This window comes from Sus scrofa, chromosome 4 (assembly GCF_054392235.1).
Source record: "Sus scrofa isolate SSC_HxYL_T2T_F1_AM1 chromosome 4, Sscrofa_HxYL_maternal_Yorkshire_Landrace_v2.0, whole genome shotgun sequence".
Lineage (NCBI taxonomy): Eukaryota > Metazoa > Chordata > Mammalia > Artiodactyla > Suidae > Sus > Sus scrofa.
In genome coordinates this window covers 78,947,345-78,959,812 of record NC_139386.1, presented here as the reverse complement: position 1 = coordinate 78,959,812, position 12,468 = coordinate 78,947,345, and the positions used below count along the sequence as shown (strand labels likewise).

Sequence of the window (12,468 nt, the reverse complement as noted above, 5' to 3'; positions counted from 1 at the left end):
TGACCTCTCGGCCTCTCTTCACTATTCCAACCTACGTTTCTATCCTTTGTACAGAATGGATGTGTCCAAAAAAAACCAAGCCAAAACAAAACAAAAAACAAGGCTTAAAAGGCCCGCTGGAAAACCGGAGAAATGGTTTACGGAAGAGGTGGACAATGAGAACAAAGTCATGCAAACGGAGGGCGAGGATTTTTTATATAGATTACATATGAAGACCTCCTCTAGCCCATGGAAAGAGTAAGCTGAAAAATGAGGATACTGGAATCAAAAGTTTAAATGATTGTTAGGACAAGCCCGTGGTTTCCAAGAATCTACAAAGTGATAGAATTGTTGGCGAGAAGATTCTTTCGCCTGCGTGGAGGTGATTGCTGACGGCAGCGCTGAGGTCAGAAAAGAGAAGACCCGGCCGTCAGAATTACAGATGAGGGATTTCGCCAGGGGTTGGAAGGAGGCCCGTCATCCGGAAACCGAAGAAGTACCAGTCCTGGACCAAGCCGGTGGTTTCGACTTCACGCTTCCAGATGTGCGGCCCTGGGATTTCTTCATGCCAGTTCTCTGTGGGCAAATGCCATCTCTGTTGGACACAAGCTGTTGCTACGCCTCCTTTACCTTTTTCATTTTTGCCATTCCCCCTCTTGCCTTCTTTCCAAGTTATTTTCACAACGTAAATGGAGTTAATAAAGTGGATCATGTTAGGAAGGGAAGGGAAAGGGGAAATGGTGAAAAACATGGCCTGTTCATTAAAATGGACAAGTTAACGACTTCCACATGCGATGCTGTGGCTTCCTTAACCCGCAAAACTGAGCAGTTAATTGAGGAACACATTTTGTTTCTAAATATAGCTTTTGCGTTGACCGCGATGTGGTTAACTGTTTGTGACCATATGTATGAAGGAGATGACACGTTCCGAGAGGCCCTCCTGGTGACCGTCTGTCATCCCAGGCGGAGGCGGGCAGATGCTGAGATGGGCACAGCTGGTTAGAAGGGGTCTGGCTCAAGCCTGGGCTGCAGAGGAGGGAGGGGAGAGGATTAGCCAAGAGTGCGTGGCGCTTCTCCCGAGAGAGTCAGCAGGAAGCCTGGACAGTCCCTCACAGCCCCTGCACCCTCCGCCAGTCCCGCTGGACTTTCAGCCCAGGGCAGGCCTTAAACATCTTTTGAAATTGTCCACACTCCTCTCCATCTCCAGAAACACCCTCCTCAGAGCGCAGCATGAATGAGAAGTGCCCGTGTGCCCTTATTGAACGTCCCCCATTCCCTTGGATCGGTAGTACCATTATGCCCATTTTAGAGAAAGGAAACCAGAGGTGCAGAAGGAGTGGACCTCTTTCCAGGGCAGAGCCAGGATTTAGGCCAAGGGCAGTGCCCAGAGGACCATGGCTAGGAGCCTGCTGCCTCCCAGCCCCTGGCTGGCTCTGGCTGCCTCCCTCAGCCATCCCTGCTCCCCCCTCATCCTGTCCCTGCCCTGCAGCCAGGGCGACACCTTCAAACTACAAATCTGACCCTGTTCCTAATGCTTCTTCACCAGCGGGGCTCCCCCGAAAGTCTGCATAAAATCCAAGTCCATCTGCCCCTCCTCTGTCCCAGCAGGTCTCTCCCTGCTCGCCCCCACCTCGCACACTGGCCGTCAGGTGCATTTTAAGTTTCTGGAATGAACCATGAACTCAGTAGAGAGCTTCTCGGAGGGCGGGTGCCCTGGGTCCCAGCCGTTACTCCAGTTCTTTCCTCTCTGCCCCTTCACCTGATTCCCAAGACGTGGTTGGTGGGCGAGTGCTTTTCGACACTCCGGCCACACCGGCAGTATTACTCAGTTAATATTCATCATGTATGTTGAATCTTTTTTCTAAATTGTCAGCAGCTTCTGACAATTTTCTTTACATCCGATACATAATCGCTCGGTCATTAGGTACAAATCCATTGATTCCACACAGCCCACAGCTCAGGAGGAACTCAGATATTGAGCAGTGTTCTCTTACATTTACAAGGAATTGGAATGTTAACCCTTTCGCCGAGGCTGCATGCTTACTTCCGTAGCAAGATGTTCCTCAATGGGAAGAGCCTAGAGGACAGCAAGAGAGTGAGCCCCAGGCAAGGTGGACTCTGGGGCCTGAAGTCGGTGAGCACAGATGCGGATCAGGAACCTGCAGAGGACAGGTTTACTCAGCCTGCGACGGGTGTGATCTGACCTGTTAGGAAACTGGAAGAATCAGTTCTTTGAGAGCTCTTACAAGCCGCAAAGGGAATTTGCTTCTCTTGCTATTTGCCTCCAAGAATGTTTTTGGGAAGGACGTCCTCGCGCTCGAGGGGTCCCGCGCGCTCACTTTCAGAGAGGAGCGCCGCACAGTGGTGAGAGGTCACGTGACTCAGAGCAGGACTCCCTCCTCAGAGCAGAATTTCCACCTTTTTTTCTGCTGTAACACACATGAGGAAGGAGCGGTTTTCACGTGTTTAAGACGCTCCTGTGGGTGAATCTGGGGTCGGGTTCAACCCCCAGGTCGTTGCTGTACCTCCGCTGCCTTCCTCACAGCCTCACAGTAAAGATCAGTGAGCTGGTAACTGTTTCTCTACCTTACCGGAAGCGCGTGGTGCACAGTGTTCTCTGCGATTGAAGTTTAAAATCAGGAGATTGTGTGGAGATCTGGGGTGGCTGCGTCCACAGGGAAGGCCGTTCCCCAGGGCAGCATGTAGCTGGAGGCCCCTGCACACAGGCCACAGCCACCAGGGTCTGCCTGGCCTCGGAGGCACCAAGGCACACGTCGTCTGGGTTATAGGAATTGTACTTTAAGCAGTTTTCACATAAACTGTGAATCTCGCGGCTCAGTTTCTATCCCTCACTGCCTCTGGGCTTGTAAATGCTCTCAAAGCAGGGGGCTGGGACTCCCCATGCCTCCAACATCAGCCCAGGTCCTGGTCTCTACCTAACTGCCGCCCCCGCCCCCAGCAGCTGGAGGATTTGAAGTTAGAAGGATCCAGGGTACTTTGGTTTGTAAAGTTTAGAATTCTCTGGAACTACTATTTCCATGCCCTCAGAGCCCCAGACTTTTTACTCATTTAAGAGACAAGAAAGCTTGGCTCACTTCCTCGGTGCCAGCATCTAGGGTCTACTCTGATGCTTGCTGGTACAAGGATTGAGAGTCCTTGCACGTCTTCTTGTCCCTCCATCCCCGGACCAGCTTCCTGGGTATCACCTGGAGGTGAGAAATGCAGAGTCTGGGCCCACCCAGTCTGCTGGGTCAGACTCTGGATTCAGGCAGATCCCCTGGAAACATGAGCACACGAAACTTGAACAGGCAGCAGTAGAGCCAGGGGAGTCACCACATCTTGGTCCTGTGTCCTCTGTCCCCATCTGACTCTGCCCCATCAGCCAACCCCACAAAGATGCCCTGAGCCCCCAGCCCGGTCCTCCAGTGGGAAGGACGGCCAGGCCAGACGGCTGTGGAGCTCACGTCTGCCCTGACTCAGAGGGCCGCTGTGTGCCTCCGTCCTGCCCAGCTCTTTTCTCCCATCCTGTTTAGGCTTTCATGAAATTTCCAAATGGAAACTAAAGGGGTGGAATACAGGCACAAAGGTCAGTGCATGGCAGTGACCCCCAGGTTTGCCTGCTCCCCTTAGCCCTCAGTCAGGGTCCAGCATGGCTGGAGAATTACTTTTATTGATGACACCCTATGTGGCTGAGATCAACTTTTCCTCCCCTGCACATGATGGAGAGGAAGAGAAGCCCCCGGGCCTGGTCTCCCTGCATCCCGGGTGCACCTGCCAGGCTGGGGCGACGCTGCGGTCAGCCCTGTGCCAGAGGTTCCCTGACCACAGCCGTGGCTATCACATTTGTGACCTCCCGATGTATCTCCAGGTTTCCAGGTGTGTCATGGACTGGTCTTCTTGAATGTACCGGTATGCATTCTACCAGTCTACACTCCAAAACTCTCTGCATGGGTCTCTATGGCTCTGCCCCAGCCAATACTATTTAAACACCAAAAAGTAAAAGAGCAGAACTTAAGGTTTATATCACAATTCAGAGAAGCAGCAGCCTGTGCCATCTTCCTTATTTTTGAAGGAGGTTCAGTTTATTGGCTAAAATGGGAAAAACATCAAGCATGTTATTATCCTGTAGCACCCAACCAGTTCCTACAGCTTTCGAGTCTTCTAAAAAGATGTTTTGTCCCCTGCCCCAAAGAGTTTAAATTAAAAAACTTTTCAGCTATGACTGTGGTCTTTTCTAAGCGTCATCAGTGTGTTGAAAATTATTAGAGAAATTAGGAATAACAGAGGAAATATGGAGGAGGGGTAGAAAAAAAAAGGAAAGGAAGCGTAAATGGGTTACAAAGAATTACTTTTGTTCTAACATAAACCTCTCACGCTGGTTGTGTCTAGTAACTGCTTCCTAAGGTGAATGGCGAACAGAATGGGGTGCCCGGGGAGCCAGGCTTGCGGTATCTGCCTCTGATCACCCACTCTCAGGCCTTCTTTCTTTTCTTTTCTTTTCTTTTTTTTTTTTTTTTTTGTCTTTTGTCTTTTCTAGGGCCCCACCCACAGCATATGGAGGTTCCCAGGGTAGAGGTCTAATCAGAACTGCAGCCGCCGGCATCCACAGCTCACGGCACCGCCAGATCCTTAACTCACTGAGTGAGGCCAGGGATTGAACCCGCAACCTCACGGTTCCTAGTCGGATTCGTTAACCACTGAGCCACAACGGGAACTCCAGGCCTTCTTTCCCATGAAGAAAGAAAGCAGGAATTCCTGCTGTGGCACTGTGGGTGAAGAATCAGACTGCAGCAGCTTGGGTTGCTGTGAAGGTATAGATTTGATCCCCAGCCAGGTGCAGTGATTTAAAGAATCTGGTGTTGCCACAGTTGTGGCTAGGTCATGGCTGTGGCTCAGCATCAGTCCCTGGCCCAGGAACTTCCATACGCTGTCGGTGCAGCCTTAAAAAAAAAAAAAAAAAAAAAGAATTTTAACGTGTGTGTAGATGTATGACTGGGTTACTTTGCTGTGTAGCGGAAATTAGCACAATATTAAATCAATTATACTCTAATAAAAAATTAAAAAGAAAAAATCATTAAAAAGAAAAAATCGTTAAAAAAAGAAAGCAAGCAGCGGAAAGGAAGAGCTTTCTGGGAAATGCTTCCTGGAAAGTGCTGGAGTCCTCAGCCCTGAGAGTGAAGAGGGATGACTTTGATTTACTTCTGAACCAGGTACCAAAGCCCGCCTGACAGACAGGTGGGCACACTGGAAGCACGGTCAGTAGCGGTGGCCTCTTGGGATGGAATTAGAAGAGAACTCGATCAAGCAGGCCAGCCTGGGCTCTCCTGCCAGTGGGCATGATGTGATAACCACGACTCATCACCCAAGAACATTCTCGTAGGAACAGTACATGCCGGAGGCAGAGAAAAGCTCAGTCACAGGCCAGTCTCCCCACTGACACTTTGAAATTGGAAAGAACTCAGTCATCCTTAGCGCCTCTGAAGCCCAAGGTTTTAGAGAGAAAAGGACTAGCGGGGATCTGGCTCACGTGCCTTATGTCACAGTTGAGAGGACGAAGCCCCGGGAGAAGGTGCACAGGCCCTGCCTGCTGTCTCCACTGAGCCACCTTCCCGCTTGCTGGAGGTCTGCCGGGCTTCTTAGGCACAGAGCTGGCGGGGCTGACTTGAATACCTGCCCTTCACTTTGTCATTGAACCTTCTGGCACTGTGCCCACTGTGGACGCATTTTGGAAGCTGCAGAGGTAATTAGTGAAGATGTTACACATGTTCCAGAAAAACAAGGCCTGTCCTGGGGACTCGCAGTTGCCCTGAGAGTGATCCAACAGGGTTGCCTCCAAGCCCGGCCTCATGGCCCATTCTGGCTCCCAGGCTGCTCCGTGGAGGATCCCACTTGTCTTTCCACTGGGTGCACCCAGGTTAGTGGCTGAGCAAAGCCAGAGACTCTGCAGAGGAATCCTCACTCATCCTCTGGCCTTTCATTCAAAATATGTTCAAAGCAACAATCTCATTTAATCTTCGTGAGAAGAGATGGTTTTTTAAAAAACGACATTGAAGTATCATAATAGAACCTCGCAATTAAAGGAAATCATTATGGAGGAATTGCCTTGGGGCTTCTTAAATCTTGCATAGGAAAATATTTTTATTAGAACAAATCCTTTTGCAGATTACCAAAATTGTCTCTAACAAAACAGGGTGATGGGTGTACTTAGAGATTAAGAGTTGTAAAAGATGATAGGAAGAAATATCAGGCTCCTCCCCCAAGCTTGTTTTAATAGACACTTCATTTTCTTACCATGAGAGCAGATGATTTTATAGTAATACCACCATATTTATTTTGTAAATTAGCTATTTTGACATGTTAGTTGAATACATTATTCTCTTAATACTCCTAATTATAACCAAAGATGCTGAAAAGGTCTTTAGCCAGTGCTTTGGAATGCTGATGCGGTCATAAATGTTCTCTGTCAGCATTGACAAGCAGAACAGAATTGTTCAGAGGGCTGCAAAGATAAATGTTACTCTATATTATGTTCTAAATAGAAAGACTCCCTAAAGATTTGTATCGGGAGTATCCATAAGAGTTTCACTACAGTAGTTTCAGTTGGGAGGTGGGGAGGTCAAGTCGTTTAGAAAACCATAAATAAGCCCCATGAATGCTTAACCATTATATAAGTTTTCCATACAGTTACATGTTTGGGTATGGTTGACATCTTACTGTTTTGTTCTTAGCTCTCTAGGAGATTTGGGGAAAATATATACCACAGAGAAACTTTTGGTTTCTACTCAGTGTGAAAAATTATGGAGCATTTATAATCAGATTATCTATTTATATGGTTAATCTAGACTATTTGGGGAGAGTTATTCTTTTGGGGGGATTAGTTTAAAAACAAGCTTGTGTTTAAAGGGATGGACATCATACACACTCTTGGTTTTCAGGAGAAAGTGTTGTCAAATAAGATAACACTTGCCAAAAGTAAGATGAACATGTTGACATTTTAAAAATCTTCTCATCTGTACCGCCGTTTCTTGCCCGTCTTTTCAGTTTTTGAAGAGTTAGGTAGAAGTGACATGAGAGATTGATAGCAGGCAATCAGAAGTTTTGCTTCATTGCGAAAGAGGCGTAATAGAATTCCCCAACGCTGCAGCCTGAAGCAGATTCGGGCTTCTTAGGAAGCCAGTGGCTTTTCAAGAACTGGGAACCGGGCTTTGCCAAACCCGCATTTCTACATTCATCTAGTATTTCCTGGGGTTTGATATGAGCAATGCCAACCGGGCGTGATCGGGAGGCGGGTCTCCCCGATGGGGAGGCAGCGGGAGGAGTCGGCGCGTGGGAACCTCGGATCGCGGGGCGCGGGCAGGCGCGGGCGCCGGGCCTCGTGCGGCCGCGGGGATCGCCTCCCTCCCCGGCAGGCGGGCGGCGGGGGCGGCGGGGGCGGCGGGGCGGGGGCGCTCGGCTCCGCTGTTGCTACAGCCGTGATGTCACTCGCCCATCCTAACCCGCGGTTGGTTGTTGTGTGTTTCAGCTCTGCCTGCAGTTGAACACAAAGACCTGGGGGAGACTCCCACATCCTTCGGAGAAAGGAGGCGGCGGCAGAGCAGATTAAAGGAACTTGGGGCTTGTGGCCTTCCCGAGCCGGGCCGCCCGCGAGGGCCGAGGGAATTAAAGCCCCGGGCCGTGAGATGAGGCTCTGCTGCCGCCGCCGCCGCCGCTGCTGACACTCAGGTTCCGGACAGTCCGCTGCCCTTTGTGCCGCACGCACATGTGTCTGTTGGGCGCATCCGGAGGCGCGCAGACGAGCATCCACCACGGCCGCCGGGGAGAGAGCGCCCGCCATGCCCACGGAGAGCCTACAGACAGGTAGCATGGTGAAGCCGGTCAGCCCCGCCGGCACCTTCACGTCGGCGGTGCCGCTGCGCATCCTCAACAAGGGGCCCGACTACTTTCGCCGGCAGGCCGAGCCCAACCCCAAGAGACTTAGCGCCGTGGAGCGGCTGGAGGCCGACAAGGCCAAGTATGTCAAGAGCCAGGAGGTCATCAACGCCAAGCAGGAGCCTGTGAAGCCGGCCGTGCTGGCCAAGCCCCCGGTGTGCCCGGCCGCCAAGCGCGCGCTCGGCAGCCCCACGCTCAAGGTGCTGGGCGGTGGCGCCAAGCCCGAGGGCGGCGCGCCGCGCGAGACGCTGAAGCTCGAGATCCTCAAGAACATCCTCAACAGCTCCGAGGGCTCGAGCGCGGGCTCGGCGCACAAGCACGGCGCGCGGAACTGGCCGGCCGCCCGGGCCGACGCGGCCGAGCTGCACCGGCACTCCTTCGCCGAGTCGCTGCGGCTCTGCCCGACGCCCGGCCGCGGCAGCCCGCAGGAGGGCGGCTCGCACGTGGGCCGGCGCCTGCTCGAGCCGGCCGCCGACGCCGTGCTGCACGTGTCGCACAGCTCCTCGGACATCCGCAGGGTGGGCGGCAAGCCCCCGAGGGCCGTGGCCTGCAGCAGCTCGGCCCCGCCGCTGCCCCCCAAGCCCAAGGCCGCCGCCGCCGCCCCGGCGGCGCTCAAGTCGCCCGAGGCCGAGGCGGCAGAGCCGGCCTGCGGGGTCAGCCGAAGACCGTCGCTGCAGCGGTCCAAGTCGGACCTGAGCGACCGGTACTTCCGGGTGGACGCCGACGTGGAGCGCTTCTTCAACTACTGCGGACTGGACCCCGAGGAGCTGGAGAACCTGGGCATGGAGAACTTCGCCAGGGCCAACTCCGACATCATCTCCCTCAACTTCCGCAGCGCCAGCATGATCAGCTCGGACTGCGAACAGTCTCAGGACAGTAACAGTGACCTTAGAAACGATGACAGTGCCAACGACCGGGTGCCCTACGGCATCTCCGCGATCGAGCGGAATGCTCGGATCATCAAGTGGTTGTACAGCATCAAACAAGCTAGAGAGTCACAGAAGGTCTCCCACGTGTAAGAGCGCGCGCGCACGGGGGGAGGGGGGTCTCGGTCCGTGCGTCCGCAGTTGTGAAGGTTGTGAGGTCTCCTTGAAGTGCTGTGAGCTTCTCCACTCTCTTTGTGTTGCTTGCTGTGCAATGTCTTGCAAGTTGCATGCCTGCCAACATGGGGACCGACCTGGCGTCCACGGCAACCATCGCTGCAGAGCCTGGCTGAACGCGAGTCATCCACCCCGAGTTCCAGGCCAGATTCTAATTAGGGCTTCGATCTTCAGCAAAACTGTTTACACGAAAACGGTATACAACTTCTTCGATATTTATGTGGTTCTTGTGTTTTTATATCCCGCGCTATTGTGTCTTAATTAAAAGTTTTATCAACTGGCTTTTAAGTGGAGAGTAGCATCTTTTTGAAATAAAAAAAGCCAATTTGCCTACACATGAGATGGAAGCAATGGGAAAATAAGTGGGATCCGCCACCGGTCGGATATAGTGACTGATCCCCAACCTGGCTGGGCCTGCTGACATAGAAAGCAGGGTGCTGGATGTTAGGAATTAGTGTATTGAAGTCCTCTAGCCATTTACTCAAGTAATGGTTGGGGCAACAGTGCCACGTTCGTTTTGTGTCGATTTGGTGTGTAAATTGTTGGTGGTTCTGTGTAATACTGACCCCAAGGAAAGACAATCAGATACAACGGAGGTGATTAAATCAGGAGGTTGGGTGTTTGGGGCGGAGGTATTGATGTTGTTCTGATTTGGGTTGATTCAGAAATTTCTATTATTAATCTTTTGACAGGAATGGGCACCCTAGAGCTGATGCTGAATGTCCATTTTTTTTGGGGGGGGGTGTTGGTCAAGAACCAAATCCACTGAGTTGTCTTCCCACCCCCCCGCCCCCCACCCTTTGCTGTTGTTTTATCTGGGAGGGGAGTGGGGCTTGGGTGGGTTGGAACTTTCTCAAGACATGAATGCCAACGGAAATCCCAGCCATATCAGTAGAGAGCCTCCTGCTAAAAAGCCAATTACCTTTGGTAGCTGAACCATATCTGAGCAGCGTGACTGTCTCCTGCACGTGTGAATCCATCAGGCTGTGGACCTTTGCTTACGGCTGTAGAAACACGACCCTGTGTAGCTTTTCCACCCAGTGGTCCCTAATGCTACCTATCAGCTTCTTCCCTTTTCCCCCATAACCTGTCCTCCAGGTGGTCTAGTTAGCCATACATCAGCTGACAGTCCACGGAGCGGGGAGGTCCACCTGCGTGCGGTGCTTGGCTTCCTTGCTCTTGTAGCCACACTCCGGAGCTCTCTGCAGCACTGCCTTAGACTCCATCAGCTACTAGGACACTTTTTATGGTGTAAATGCTGTAACACTTTGTACATACGTCCATTGTTCCGAAATCTTTAAAACAAAAAAAAAGGAAAAGTTACTCTAATAAATAGCTCTGGTGCAGGCACTAATGATGGTGGTTTCTCTTTGTCCTTTCCTTTGCTCCCTCCACGGAAGCTGAACTTTGAACTGTGAGCCAGAAGCAGATTTTGGGTGGTCTGGAAGAAGCAGCATTTCTTTATTTGCGTCATATCACAATTCTTCTGAACAGCCGTGTCCCTCCTCATACCCAGAGCCACGGTGCCTTTTTCTAAAATAGGATCATCCAGGTTCCTAAAATAGGCTACTGCTTCTTTATTTAGTTCACACTCTGGGCGTTTTTATCTTTTCTTAAACATCAGCATTTTTCACATCTTCCACCACACTCTTCAGTTGTAAATATTTGTGAGTTCTGATAGTGGAGACATACCTTTGAAACATACAGCCTTGTTCTTACCTGTCCAAGTCCAATGTCATTCACATCACATGTGTTCACACACTGGTCCACTCATTCATTCATTCATTCCTCATGTGTTGAGTGATTGCCTTTTTCAGGCCTCCCCATAGACACAGGACTGCTGTGGTCAATGGCACCTGCCTCAAGGAACTTAGATTTTCACTTTTATTTTAATAGAAGTATCATTCCTCTTAGTGGATCTGACTTATTCTATTATTAGGGCATTGAGTATTCACCAGGTATTTATTGAATCAAGTTATTTGAAGAGTAACATTTCTTTAAAAAGATCCACATAACATGTAAAGGTAAAAGAAAGGAGGATTTTAAAAGCAAGTTTCAGAAATAGAAATGATATGATTCCCAACTATTACCGTTGACAAACATTTTCCTTTTGAAAATCAAATTTTGTTCCTTGACTTTCCACAGGTTTGGAATTTTTCTGGTTTTCTGCTTAATTTGTAGCTCAGCTAGCACTCTGCTTTCCAGAAGAAAGCGTTCAGAATACCACTGACTGGGGATGGTACAGGCATGCAAGATAATAGGGTAGAAGTTTTATATTTTTATATACACACACATGATTTCTTCCTTCACCATTTGGATAGAAATGTGGCCATTTAAAATATTCATGGCTTAGCACTTATATATCCATCTCTTGCTGGGTTATTGAAATACTAAAAATAGATGTTATTTTCCTAAGGTAACCAGTTTGGGGGCGGGGGGGGGGAGATGAGCACTTAGCTAATTTAATATCACGCCTATTCAGTTTTAGTTATAGATTCTGTTTGAATCGTCCAACCCTTAAAAAACTCCTTTAATCTGTATTCCAACAGAGCTATAAATCACCCCTTTGTAGTTCGATCTAATCTTCTGCGGCCTTGTTTAAACCACGGACAAATGTGAGGCTTTGGCTTCCTATGGAAGATGGGAGCTCATCATTTTCTTTTTGTTCTTGAAATGAGAGTTTTTATAAAGGACAATTTCAAATGCTTAATATTAAATTCTAAGAGCAAGACAGTTCTCTAATTATGAAGTCCTGTTTGCAAAAGGCTCACTTTTTTAGTTCATGTAAGTAAGTAGTGTGTGTGTGTGAGAGAGAGAGAGAGATGTTGTTTTTATGAGATTGTTGTATAGTTCAGCACACTTATTTCCCCACTCAATGAAGAGTCAAGCAGGATTGCACTAGATTGCCCTACAAACTCGTTTCTTTCTGCAAACCACCTTTTTTCTTTTTTTTTTTTTTTTGGCTTTTTGCTTTTTTAGGGTCACACCCACCACATATGGAGGCTCCCAGGCTAGAGGTCGAATCTGAGCTATAGCTGCCAGCCTATACCACAGCCACAGCAACTTGGGATCCAAGCCACATCTGCGACTTCCACCACAGTTCATGGCAACGCCGGACCCCTGACCCACTGAGCAAGGCCAGGGATCTATCCACATCCTCATGGATACTAGTCAGATTGGTTTCCTGTGAGCCATGACGGGAACTCCCAAACCACCACATTTTAAAACAGTCCTATATCTGTCCCCTCTGCCATTGCCGTAGTTCCGGCTATCATCTTCTCTTAACAGTCCTAGAACTTTCTAACTGGAAGTCCTTCTCCCCCAACTAGCCTCTTCTTACCACTTTTCCTGCCAAAGATACCATTGTCAGTTCTGATTATGTCACTCTTCTATGTGAAAACATCCTCCAGCTTGAATAAGTTAATAGAATAAATCCTAACTTCTTAACAGAGAAAGTCGG

General features: G+C 49.8%; 1 protein-coding gene across 4 annotated transcripts in view; it reads left to right on the top strand.

Annotated features, from left to right (window-relative positions):
* FAM110B (family with sequence similarity 110 member B) overlaps nucleotides 1–12,468 on the top strand; it is a 164,419-nt gene that overhangs the window by 124,328 nt on the left and 27,623 nt on the right. For 3 of the 4 annotated variants that reach the window (XM_013988070.3, XM_001925806.6, XM_005655361.4), the window contains one exon: nucleotides 7,502–10,362. The exons of the other annotated variant lie outside the window; for it this stretch is intronic. In XM_013988070.3, coding sequence (XP_013843524.1) covers nucleotides 7,812–8,927 — 1,116 coding nt within the window. In that variant the 5' untranslated portion in view covers nucleotides 7,502–7,811 and the 3' untranslated portion in view covers nucleotides 8,928–10,362. Of the gene's footprint in view, nucleotides 1–7,501; nucleotides 10,363–12,468 lie in introns of those variants that run through there. 4 annotated transcript variants of the gene reach the window in all.